The sequence below is a fragment of the Vombatus ursinus genome, unplaced genomic scaffold (assembly GCF_900497805.2).
Source record: "Vombatus ursinus unplaced genomic scaffold, bare-nosed wombat genome assembly UNPS02010394.1, whole genome shotgun sequence".
Taxonomy (NCBI): domain Eukaryota; kingdom Metazoa; phylum Chordata; class Mammalia; order Diprotodontia; family Vombatidae; genus Vombatus; species Vombatus ursinus.
Window position 1 is genome coordinate 6,089,658 of NW_020950172.1, and position 13,301 is coordinate 6,102,958.

General features: G+C 50.4%; 1 protein-coding gene across 1 annotated transcript in view; it reads right to left on the reverse strand.

Moving 5' to 3' along the window:
- IL17REL (interleukin 17 receptor E like) overlaps positions 1-13,301 on the reverse strand; it is a 52,929-nt gene that overhangs the window by 14,331 nt on the left and 25,297 nt on the right. Inside the window, exons 8-15 of the mRNA XM_027854234.1 lie at positions 13,187-13,258; positions 11,495-11,549; positions 10,921-11,084; positions 9,563-9,607; positions 5,021-5,078; positions 3,915-4,060; positions 3,183-3,254; positions 314-371 (exon numbers count right to left, since the gene is read on the reverse strand). Of these exons, the coding sequence (XP_027710035.1) occupies positions 314-371; positions 3,183-3,254; positions 3,915-4,060; positions 5,021-5,078; positions 9,563-9,607; positions 10,921-11,084; positions 11,495-11,549; positions 13,187-13,258 (670 nt within the window). The remainder of the gene's footprint in view (positions 1-313; positions 372-3,182; positions 3,255-3,914; positions 4,061-5,020; positions 5,079-9,562; positions 9,608-10,920; positions 11,085-11,494; positions 11,550-13,186; positions 13,259-13,301) is intronic.

Sequence of the window (13,301 nt, forward strand, 5' to 3'; positions counted from 1 at the left end):
TTTCCAGATCTCGACACAGCAGGTACTCAGAAGGTCGGGTTTCCTGTTGTTCCCCTGCCCCAATCCCACCCCCACTATATCTCTCCCTCAGAGAAGAGGCTCCCTGAAGGCAGGGCTGTCACCCACTCAGCTAGGGGCTCCCCTAAGGACAGAGCTGTCACCTCTCAGATGGGGGGCTCCCTGAGGGCAGGGCTGTGACTATCTGAGATGGGGGGGGCTCCCTGAGGGCAGGGTTATGTCACCCAGCTAGGGGCTCCCTTGGGGAACTTTGGGGTAAGGAATGTTTACACAACAGTCACACATTCCCACTCACTGCATCTGATGTCACACATCTGTGCAGGAACCGAGTAATCCACATCTGTCCTCCAGCCCTGTAGAGACCCAACAAAGATGATTATTCTTCTGTTCAAACTACAAACTACTCCAAGACTTTCTCAGCCATGTTACCTCCCTCAATCCTCATAGCAACCCAGTGAGGGAAGGTTTACAGGTATGATGAGTGCCCCCATTTTGCAGGGGGAAACTGAGACCCAGAGGGGAAATGACTTAGCCAGTTTCACACAATTAGTAAGTGATGGATAGAGATTTGAACTTGGGCACTTCCTGACTTCAGAGCCAGGGGGTTTTCTTTCCTACTCCACCATCCTCTGACATCCCCTCAATGTCTCGAGGACAGGCCCCCACATCCTTCGTTTCAGGACAGCTCTCAGGATTATATTTGGCTTCCAACTCTTCCCCGTGGGGCAGAACAAAGTTAATTCCACTTCTCCAAGGAGACCCTTCAGTTAACAGATAATAATGGCACCTGCTTTACAGGGTTGTTGTGACGCTCAAATGAGATAATAATTATAAAGTGTTTATCACAGTGCGGGGCACATAATAGGCAACTAATAAGTGCATATTCCCCATGGCTATCAGGCCCTTATTACCACCCCTGAGCTTTCACAATTACTTCTTATCAGGTTTTCCCCCTCCCCCCAATCCCTCCTCTTTCCTTCCTGTATTGGTCCCTCAAACACTGCTAGAAAAATTCAGTGAAGTCGTTCTTCTGCTCCAAGACCTCCAGGGGCTCCCTATTAACTACTGAGCCAAAGCCAAACTCTTCTCCTCAGTGTGGAAAGCCCTTCTAGCTCAGGTGCCACTCTACCTTTCCGGCTTCTCTCTCATATTACCCCCTTTCACACATTCTCTAGTCGAGTCGCACTAGACAATTCTGCCCCAAACACTCGCTAAATCGTTTTGCCTCCATGTTTTTGCTCAGGCCATTCCCCATGCCTGGAGTGCCTTCCTGCCCCTTTAACCTATTGAATTCCTGCCCTCTTTAAAAGCCCTCATCCAAGAAGCCCTTTTGCATAGGCTACAGTATCCCATTCTGTTATGACCTTGGCTATCATATGGTGAACGCCCTGGCCCAGGCTCCCACAAAGAGATTGGCTGGAGGAATAGCATTCAAACACTATCTCTGTGTGACCCTGAGCAAATCACTGAGCCTTCCTGGGCCTCAGTTTCCCACTTTGTAAAATGAGAGGGTTAGACTAGTGGTCCCTTCAGAATCTTTTCTATGAGCCTGTGGCCTCCTCCTCAGGCCTCAAAGTCTTAGTAATTACAAAACTCTCTAATCTACTTAGCATGGAACACCCTGGAAATGAAGTTGGGGGGGACCTCAGCAAGACCCCCAGTATTAGATTTGTGTGTGTTTAGCCCAGAGGGCAGAGTGTGAGCAAAGAGGGGGTATTTCCAATTTAACCCAGATGCCAGGCAGAGCTGCCCCAAGGCCAGATGAAGAAGGTATGGGATTCATCCTCCCCAAACGTGGATCAGCAGTCTGGACATCTCCTTGGTGAAGATGATTCTTTTTAGCGAGATGAACTCCCCAAAGCATGTGATTCTACAGTCGGGGCTCAGCTCTCTCTTGAGCCTGGGGTACCCTGAATACTCCTGCATATGCAGAGAGAGATGAGACTCTTGATTGGTGGAGAGAGTGCTGTGTGCTGCTGCTGCCTACCTGCACGACAGACTTACTCAGGTTGGCTCTAGATATTCTCCTGGGAAAGAGATGAGATCTCAGCTCAAACCAAGAGAGAGAGAGAATGATCTGTAGACAGAGGACACCCCAGGAAGGAGAGAGAGAGAGAGAGAATTTGGAATGGTTCACATTGGCCCCAGATCTCTGAACTTGCTTGAAATGCTAGAGACCGCTAGAATGACCCTCCTCTCCCTCTCTCTCTCTCTCTCCCTCTCTGTCTCTGTCTCTGTCTCTCTCTCCCTCCCTCCCTCCCTCTCCCGCTCTCACCTCTCTCTCTCCCCCCTCCCTCTCAGTGTCTTTCTCCTATCACTCTCTCTCTCCCTCTCTGTCTCTGTCTCTATCTCTCTCTCTTGTCTCTCCCCCCCCACCTCTCTGTGTCTCTCTCCTACCCCTCTCTGTCTCTGTCTTTCTCAGTTTGAGCTGAGGTCTCATCTCTCTCTCAGCTGAAGAGCCCATTCATTGTTGTATATTCTTTGGTATGATCTCATTTCAGCAATTTCTCTGATTTCTGTTTGCTTGGATAAACGAGGTTACTTGCTGTTTTCTATTTATGTGCTGTTGGTGTATCCAGATGGGGTGGGAAAGGATGAGTGAAGTAAGATTTAGCCTCCCCCTCCAGAGTAACTAGAGAAGAGGCTTTGCTTCTGAACCAAGCCTCAGCCAGCTAGATCAGAGATATCGATTCGCAGCCTGTCATCTCTTTTGGACACTAGAGGAGAGATTGCCCAACCTTGGGTGTCCCGGGTCCTCCTTGACCTCTCCACCAGCTGGCATGTCTATGGTGGAGCCTCAGCCCTTGACTCTCCCCTTCTTTGCTGAAGTGGGTCAGACCCCAGATCGCTTCTAGCTCTGCCACCCACAAGCTTCTTCTCAGTTTTAGTCACTTATATTGCATGGCTATCCATGTTCGTGTCTTTTTCTCCAACTAGAGACTGAGCACCATGAGGTGCTAAACTTTGTGTCTCTCCCAGTCCCCAGCACTGGGCTCTGCATACAGGAGGCATGTAAGCAATGTTAGGAATGAATGAACAAAAGAAAGACCACTAGTCTGGATCTGCCAGAGACTGGGGCAGGTCCTCCCAAGAAATAGCAGCCTGTGGGGCCCATTCCTGGGTGCAGGGCCTTGTCTCAACCCTAGGAGGAAATGGGGACCCACCTGGATGCAGATATCTGGGGAGCAGACCTCCGCCTCTGGGATGTCAACATGGGCGATGGCATCTGCATCTCCCTAGGGTAGAGAAAAACAGTCACATGGCCCGGCCAACCCCCCCAAGGTCCCAGGGAAGCCTCAGCCTCTCCTCTTCTCCTCCATCAATCCCCAAGATGTCAGCTCCCAGCTGCCTTAGGGGACTACAAGCTTTTTCCCTGCTCAGCAGGTACATGATTGTAACAGGATCCAGCTTGTGCCACAAACCCACCCACACACACAAGCACCATGGCACACCCCTGTCTACCTATGTGCAGCTACACATGCGTGCGAGCTCTCCTCTTCCTCCTCAGGTGCAGCTTCACAAGGAAGCCTCTCTCCTCTGGGAAGCCTCCCCTAATTGCTTTAGAATAGGGACTGAGGAATGGCCTGGGGTTCGGCCCTGGGTGCCAGCAAATGGATCAGCAAAGGGCCCGGGAAAGGTCCCACGGGTCGTGGGGCTGTCTAACCTCTCCAAACTCCAGCACCTAAGTCCTCTGGCCTCTCCCTGACATTACTGAGCCCCTGGGCCAGAGCAATGAGGGAAGGCTTCCCGTAGGCAGAGGAACCTTGGAGGGCTTCTGGAGTTTAGAAGAAGTTAGGACGCTGTGGGTATGTGAATGTTTGACCATGTCAGTGTGTGTCCAGGGCCCTGTCCTTGGGTCTGAGCCAGGGGGTTGGTGTCCCTCCTTCCCAGCTCACCTGTGATCCCACAGAGATGGTCTCAAGCACGTGACAATGGAAAGGCTCAGTCCGGTTGCAGAGATGTACCTGGAAGTGGGCTGGGCTCCTCGAGATGAAGGAGGCCCGGAACTTGTCCGGTAACTGATGAATCTTCATCTTCCAGCCTGATAATGAGCCCAGGGTGGTCGCCACATAAGGGTCACATGGCATGAGGCACAGGTGGGGGCTCCCTGCCCCCTTTGAGCCCAGCCTCCTCTGCCCACTCCTGGCCTGGAGCCCTGGACTCTTCCTTCCATGCCTAGCACTGCCCCCACCATGACCCTCTCTCCACGCATGAGGTCTGAGATGCACTAAAGTCCTTCAAGGAAAATCACTCCTTCCTTTTCAAAAATGGGAGCAGGTCTGGCTCTGGCGCTGGCAATACCCTCCCTATCCCTCTTCGCTGGCTAGATCCCTGCCTCTCCCTTAAATCCAATTCCAAAGCCACGCCCTCCAGGGAGCCTTCCCTGACCCATCTTGTCGGCAGGGTCACTCCTCTGGGGGCTACTCCCGTGTCCCTCCCTGACATACTGACACCATAATGTTGCAGGTTACAGTTACTGGTGTTTGTATTTCACGGACCAACAAACATTTCCGAAGCACTTCATGTGTTCCAGCACAGGGTTAGGAGCTATGACCATAATAACAAAGACCGACCAATCCCCTGTCCTCAGGAAGCTTCTGCTCTACTGAGGGGATCCCACGTGCCCACTGGATACCAATAAAAACAAGGTCTGGGTCAGGGGAGGTACCAGCAGATCACAAGACTGTGAGCTCCGTGAGGGCAGGGGTGGAGCCCCAGAGTAACTTTGTATCTCCTGCATGTGCCTGGGGTAATGAAGGCCCTGCGCACTCTCACTTAACAAATGTTCGTTGAGTGGATGAATGCCTGCCTGGTCCCTGAAGCTCAAAAATCATACACTAATAGTTTTGCCGCTGTGGAAACAACGAGAGGACACAAAGTGGGAAGGCAGGTCCTCACTGCAGCAAGGAGCCCTACTTGAGCTGACTCACCCACCCCTCCACCCCCACGGGAAGAAGAAGGGGCCATTCGCTAGGCTGCGGACCCAACGCTGGGCAATTACCTGGAAAGTTTCCATCAGCAAAGGGACATCTCACCCAAGAGCCTTGCAGGGTTGTGAACTGCGGAGAGAGAGAGGGAGTGAGAGGTAGAGCAGACCCCATGAGGGAAGCCAAAGACTGTCCCACAGAGCCCTCCCGGGACCTGCAAACAGAACCTAAGCCTCCACTGGCAAAGCGGGGCAGGGTTTCAGTGGTCTTCTGGCCCAGCCCCTTCATTGTACACAGGAGGAAACTGAGGCTCAAAGGGGAGCAGGACTGTCTAGGAGCAGGGGAGTATGACGAATGACGCCCTGGACTCCGAGCCAGCAGACTGGAATGAGCCACACACGCTGTTTGTGCACCTCTGGCTAAGGCAGCCCCTGGATTTTTAGAAGGCATGACGCTTATCCGTCAATGGAATTTCACGGCCTAAAATTCTAACGAGGGAAGTGAGCTAAGGAGGGATGGGAAACTCTCAAAAATGAAACCGAAGCCACACGAAGCAACAGTTCCACTGAGGAGAGAGAAAGGAATTGTCTAAAGAAAGCTGTGTGGATGCAGCGGGAGCTCACGGACCAACTCCCATTTTAGAGCACTTGTTTGTACAGAAGATGAAAACAAAGCTGGCCAGTGATGGAGAAATACAAGAACGTGGCACAATTCTGTAATCAATCAGCAAGTATTATGCACTCTCTGTATGCCAGGTACTGGGGTTACAAGGACAGAACTCTCATTGCTGTAGGGGAGAAAGCAAAGACTTAAAGGTGGATACAAAATACACAGAAGGTAGTTTGAAAGAGTCACCAAGTACAAAGTAGCGGTTGGGGGTGGGGTGGGGCTGGCTCGGGAAAGACAAGGAAGAGAGTGGAAGAAAGGGGGAATGGGAGGCGGAAGAGGGGAGGGATGGCGTTACAGGCATGGGAGACTGCCAGGGCAAAGGCGTGAAGGCAGGAGAAGGCATGTGAGGCTGGATCCCAGAGTGAAGGAGGGGACAGTAACGAGAAGAGTTTGCGCTTTATCCTACAGGCAAGAGAGAGCTACTGAAGGTTGTTGAGGAGGGAATTCACATAGTCAGAGTGACAGAAGAAAAATCACTTTGGCAGCGCGAAGGATGAACTTGGGTGGGGAGAAAATCAATGAGAAGGCTGCTGCAATGATATGGGCCAGGGGTAAAAGGGCCTGGCCTGAGGTGGACGGTGACTGCGCCAGTGGAGGAGTCAGATGTGAGCCGTCCTAGCGGAAAGATTAGGCCATGAGGGAAGAGGAAGGAGCAGAGGCCGATGCCACAGGCACGAATCTGGACAACCGACAGACAATAGCCGGAGTGTTAACAAACATAGAGAAATCGGGAAGAGGGAGGTTTTGGGTGAAAATATAGTGAGTTCTATTTTGGACACCCTGAGTCTGAGATGCCCACAGGGCATCCGTGTCGAGATGCCTGGCAGGTAACTGATCTGAATCTGAAAGGTCAGGGTGGAGGCTGGGGCTGGGCCCGCTGGCCGCACTGTGGACAACGCCCACCCCCCACCCCCAGCTGCAGGCACTTTCTCTAGTGATCCCCTAGGCTTGGAACGCTCTCCCTCCTCATCTCTTTTCTCCCTCCCTAATCTCCCTCCTCCTCTCTGGCTTCTCACTTCCCTGGCTTCCTTCAAGTCCCAAATGAAACCTCACCTTCTCCAGGAAGCCTTTCCCAGCCCCTCTCAATTCTATTGCCTTCCTTCTCTTAGTTATTTTCTATTCATCCTGTAGATAGCTTATTCACTTTGTTTCTTATCTCCCTCATTAGATTGGAAGCTCATTGAGGGCAGGGACTGTCTTTTGCCTCTTTTTATATCTCTTGTGCACTTAGCACAATGCCTGGTGCATCATGGGTGCGTGATAACTGTTGATTGTTAATTGATTGATTGATGGGTTGAAGAGGAAACATCTGGAAGGGTAGCAGTGATCACAAGGGCCAGCCTGGTTTTGTCAATTTCTTTTGGTGACCGTCACTAGACTAGACACTAGACCGCCACTGGGATGCTGTAGAGAGAGTTCACCTGCACTTTGGCAAATCATTTGACAACTCTTATGATTTTATCAAGATGATAGAAAGCTAGAGAGTAGAATGGCAATGCAGCCGGCTGGATTCAGAATTAGCTGAATAATCAGACCCAAAGAGTAATCATTCAGTGTGGTTCAAGATCTTTGGGGAAGATGTCCAATGGAGTGCCCCAGGGATTTGGGCTCTGCTCTGTGCTTTCTGATATTTCTGTGTCCTTATCAATTTAGCAAGCTATAATCTGGGACGCTTCCTAGCTGTGTGACCCTGGGCAAGTCACCTAATCCTGTTTGCCTCAGTTTTTCGTTTGTAAAATGAGCTGGAGAAGGAAATGGCAAATCACTCCAGTATCTTTGCCAAGAAAACCCCATATGGGGTCATGGAGAGTTGGATATGACTGAAAAAATGACTGAACGATAACAAGTAACCTATTGAGGTAGGAGTCTAGGAAGGCCCTTCAGCTGCCATACAGGAGTATAGAGAATGAGGTTCCCAGACTAAGGGCAGGGGGAGTAGAGCACTTTCAGAACCCACTCCTCACTCAAGCTTCTGCCTGAAACGTTCATAGCCCTTCTGGTGTGGTAACTTGCCCTGGTCAAGACACCAAGGCCAGATCAAAACCTGGTCACCAGGATAAGGTGTTCAAGGCCTACCTGGACAGGTTAGGCCACTGGAGGCCTTGTCCATTCAGGAGAGTGGGCCCTGGGCAAGCTGCCTCCGAAGGGCTGCCATGGTCCCCTCCTCCCAACGTCCCAGCATCTTTGGTAGCTTTAGCAAGGCACACATGGCCTGTTACCTCTGTCCCATATGCCTGTGTCTGTACAAAGAGATTCTTCAGAACCTGAATCTCTTCTCTGAATCTCTTCAGCCATGAGTCCAACCCAGACTGGAACAAGAATCCTCCTGAGGACTTCCCTACAAATGGTCAGTCAGCCTCTGCTTAAAGACGTCCTGGGGGTGGAGGCAACTCCCCACTTCTGAGGCAGCCCAGCCTGCCTCTCACTGTTGGCAAGTGTCCTCTCATTAGTCTAGGTAACTTCCAGCCATGGTTCCTGGTTCTGGTCTCTGAGACCAAGCAGAAGAAATCAAATCCCTTATCTATGCAGCTGCCCTTGGAGAAAGCTCTCCAAGTGGTCAGTCTTCCCTTCGCCTTGTTCACCATCCCCGGGTCCTTCAGCCAAACCAGATGAGGTTTGATAAGGATTCCAGAGAAGCAGTGATCTCAAGACCCTTCACCTCACTAGCAGTTCTTCTCTGGAATCTTTCTGAGTAACCAATATTTTCCAAAAACTGTGGTGTCTAGAACCAGGAATTGTGCATCTGCCCCCCACCCTGCGTGGTTGGACAAGACCAGAGATGGCAGCCACTGTTCCTCTTTTAATGCAGTCCAAGATGGCGCCTTGCCAGACCATGATGCCATACCATGCTATTGGCCTATAGCAAGCTTGCAGGTGAACTGCCAACCTACCAACACTCCAACTGTATTTCTGAGGCAGATTTTTAAAAATCCAGTGATAGGACTTTACAATCATCCCAATTAAGTTTCATCTCATGAGGCAGCACTACACAGTAGATAGAGAGCCAGCCTCAGAATCAGAAAGACCTGAGTTCAGGTCCTGCTTCAGACACATACTTGGATGACCTTGGATAAATCACTTAACCTTTAGGACCCCAGGCAGCTCAACTGCAGAGCAGGTGTTAGTCTGTATGGTTGGAGAGCTTCCTTACTGAGTGTTCTGGATTGTGCCAATGGCATTGCACGTTGGGTCTAAAAATCGTCATTCTGCTCCATTTGGCCCCTTGGTCCAGCCTTTGAAATGTTTCTTGGATCTGACTTCTGCTGTCCAATGTGCTGGCCACTTCTCCCAGATCATCTGTTGTTGTTCAGTCATTTCAGTCGTGTCCTACTTTTTATGGCCCCGTTTGAGGTTTTCTTGGCAAACCTACTTGCCACGTCCTTCTCCACTGTCTGTTTTTCTCAGACAGAAACGAGTGATCTAGGTCCCCTCACAGAGAAGCCCAAAGATTCTTCTCCCTCTAATCAAAGATGTGATATTCAGCTATTTACTAAAATCTGTTTAGGAGGCAGTGTGGTACAGTAAATCGAGCCCTGATCTTGGACTCTGAAGCCCTAAGATCAAATCCTGGTTCTTCCACCGACTGGCTTCAGGATCCTAGATAAGCCATGGGGAATTCATCATCGTCATCATCACATCATATTTGTCAGAAACAAGAGGCTGAACACCGGCCTTAGAGCCCTGAGTCATCTTGGACATGTGCCGATGGCCACGGACTTGAGCAGAGCTTCTGCCTTCTCCAGTTCTGTCCTAAGCCATATGGAGACTCTGTCTCACAGCCTTTCTCCTTTGTCCTTTGCCCCTCCTAAGGTGTGACCCTTATTGGGGAAGGGAGATTTGCTAAAGAACTGGAAGGTTCAGGTCACATGAGCAAGTACATGCCCTTACCCTTGCTCCCCCCCAATTCACATACGTGGGCTGTCACAAGGGGTTGGCCACTGACTCACCTTCATGCAAAGCCATGGCTGGGGGTCCACCTGCAAGTAATGCACCTGCAAGAAAGAGGAGACATTTGATGACTATCAGGGAACTGGCATTGCTTGTTTTAATTTTTTTTTCAGTTAACAAGCATTTATTTTCTCTCCCTCCTATCCCCTCCCCCACCCCTCACACTGAAAAAGAAAAACAAAATCTTGGGAACAGACATGTAAAGTCAAGCAAAAAAAATCCCCCCATTGGCCTTGTTCAAAAATGTGACTCATTCTGCATCTTGAGTTCATTGCCTCTTGCTCAGGGATAGAAGAGTGTTGTGGGGCAGGAAACTGGGGGTCCTGGGGAGGTGTGAGTTAAGCCCCAACACAGGCAAAATGGCTGGGACAGGAGCAAGGAAGGTCAGTGAGGTCCAGAGCCGGGGCCGATCTTCCTGGGACCCTGGCCTGGGCTGTGAGCTGGCCCTGTGCATGGGGAGGAGGAGCTCCTGAGACCCCAGGAGCCCCCCTGCTGGCTGGAAGCTTTATTTGTTGATATTCTGGCCTGCTTGGAAACCCTCTTGAGAACTACTTCTGTCTGAGAATGCTGGAACAAGATTTTAGTGAAAGGACTGTATGTTTGAGCCCTGGGGCTCTGGCCAGATCAGGAACGGCCACCCCACCAGATGGCATGCTTCCCCACTGATCCTCTGGAGCTGTGGTTGGTCAGGCCATTGGCCAGAAGAACTGACCTTTGCCAGCCTTCTTTCTACTCATCTATCTATCTGTCTGTCTATCTACATATCTACATATGTCTATCTATCTATCTACTTGTCTATTTACTCATCTACTTATCTGTCTACTTGTCTATCTGCTCATCTGTCTATCTATCTATCTTTCTCTCTTGTCTTCTCCAGCTCGCCTTTACCCCCCACCCCCTACCCAGACCTTACACAGGTCCAGGCCATTGATTTCCACCAGTGTTGACAGAATTCCATGCCAATGAGCTTTGGGGCTCAGGTTATATGCATATAAAAACACATATATACATGCATATGTATATATCTATCTATCTATCTATCTATCTATCTATCTATCTATCTATCTATCTATCTATCTATATATATCATATGTCCCTACATGTCTTCTCCCATGGGTCCATGACTGGCCTCTTGAAGGAGGGGCTATTTCTTTTTGCCTTGGCATCCTCAACGCCCAGCCTAGCATCTGGCACATAGGAAGAAATTAAGACATTCTCCTTGCTTCATCAGTCATCATCGTGTGGAGTCTCCCAAGACAGTGCTCAATCCCAGGTCAGCTGCACTCTGACCCCCAAGTGAGTGACTGGGAGCAGCAGTCTCTAGGCCTTTCACAGTCTGAAGGCTCCCTGCACTCACGTTGCCTGGCGCTGTCCGTCCTGTGTGGCTCAGCTCCCAGCACAGATCGTCCGTCTTTGACATCCCACACAGGTGGACCTGGCCCTGGACAGGGCAGGGGGGTTCCCAGCTCAGGGACTGGGCGAAGGGGTTGTAGAAGATGTAATCCCACAGAATTCTGGTGTCTGTACACACAGAGACATACACATAGAGGGGTGAGAAAGGGAACAGCTCCTCCCTTGTCCCTCCCTCCCCTTCCAAGCCCTGCTAAGGATCCCCCTCCCCTGGGCAGCCTTTAATACCAAAGCCAACCCAGCATCCAGCCAGTCCCACCCCATTGGGCAGACAGAGGGTGGGACTAATGAAGCCTCAGTCCCGGGGTCCCCTCTCCAGGTGGCCTGGGCGACCCAGCCCAGTTCCATGACCACAGAGAAATCCATCTTGGTTCTACATGGAGCCTGGCCCCTGGTTCATCCTGAGCCCAGGGACCCAGGAAGCCCAGGGCTGGGGGAGGCCTCTCTCAGGAGGAGGGAGAAGGAAAGGAGCGGCGGGGGGAGAGAATGGGCCACTCTGCCGAGGGCTGCTGCTTACTTGCCATTTTCAAAGGGACAAATCTGGATTCTCACTGCATCAGGGACAGCAGCCCAGCCCTGCCAGAGAAAGCATCGTCAGCACAGCTTCAGGGCACCTCCCACCATGTTTCCTGCAAGTATGGACTGATGGAACAAGAGAGGAGTGCCCAGAGAAACCTAGTCCATCCTCACTGCAGGCCCAGGAGAAGGCAGGATAGAGGGGAAACTGCATTTGGAATGGGGAGACCTGAGTGCAAGTTTTACCTGGATGACCCTGGGTAAGTTACTGCCCTCTCCAGGCCTCAGTTTCTTCATCTACAAAATGGTGCTAACACTTGCATGCCCTACTTTGTGAGAATCAAAGGGATACTGCACTTTGGAATATGGAAAGGGCTGCTACCGGACTCGGTGAACCCTGAGCAACCAAAAATCATCAAGGCACTTTGTTTGTAGCCTCAGTCTTTATATCTGAATCATGTACCCATTTTGACTTTATCTTGGTATAGGCTGTAAGATGTTGGTCTATCGCCAGTTTCTGCCATACATTTTTCCAGTTTTCCCAACAGTTTTTGTTAAATAGTAAGTTCTTGTCCCAGAAGCTGGAGTCTTTGGGTTTATCAAATAGCAGATTATTCTAGTCATTGACTACTGTGTCTTGCATACCTAACCTATTCCACTGATCCACCGCTCTCTTTCTTAGCCAGTACCAAGCAGTTTTGATGACTGCTGCTTTACAATACAATTTAAGATGTGGAATGGCTAGGCCACCTCCCCTAGAATTTCTTTCCATTAGTTCTCTTGATATTCTGGACCTTTTGTTCTTCCGAATGAATCATGTTATCATTTTTTTCTAGCTCTATAAAATATTTTTTTTTTTTTGTAGTTTGATCGGTATGGCACCGAATGAGTCAATTAGCTTGGGCAGAATTGTCATTTTTATTATATTAGCTCAGCCTACCCATGAGCAACTGATATTTTTCCGATCATTTAGATCTGACTTCATTTGTGTGAAGTGTTTTGTAATTGTGTTCATAGAGTTCCCGGTTTTGTTTTGGCAGGTAGACTCCCAAATATTTTATAGTGTCTCCAGTAATTTTAAATAGAAGTTCTCTCGCTCTTGCTATCCCTCGCTGCTGGGATTTCTCAGTCATATAGAGAAATGCCAATGATTTGTGAGTTTCAGTGAGGCGCGTTGAGGCTCATGGTCCTGAATCCTTCTGAGCTTCTCCAGGATGGAACCAGAGGGAATCTGCCTAAATGCCTCCTGCTGGAGTGATTCAGCTGAGGTGCAAGGGAGGATTTCCATGCCCCTGAGGATGGTGAAACCTTGGGACAGGCTATCCGATGAGGTGGCACATTTCCCGTGAGGGACAGTGGCCAACTGGCTAGTATAGCCCTGGGGGGCATCCTGATGGGGGTGGGGCTGTGTGTCATTCCAAATGGCTCCAGACCATTGATCCAGGCTCTGGGGGGCTCCTAGAGACTGCAGTGAACTCAGCTCAAGGATGCTGGAGGCCCCCGGGAGGAGTCATGTGAAAGGGGAGGATGTGTTCAGGGTAGATCAAACAGTTATAGAATGTTAGATCTGGCAAAGACTGTTAGGGTCATTTAATCCGATGCTTTCATTTTGCAAGTGAAGAAGCTGCCCAGGGTTTCCCAGGGAGCCCATTCTGGGGTCCAGGTGGGGTAGGGGAGGGGATGGAGGGTGCACTGACCTCGATACACAGACACGGCAGGAGTTGTGAATACTTCAGGGACACTGCCTTCCCAGGCTGCTCTGCATTCACCTGTTCCAAGGGGTCAGGCTGAAATCCACTCATTCCAAAACAC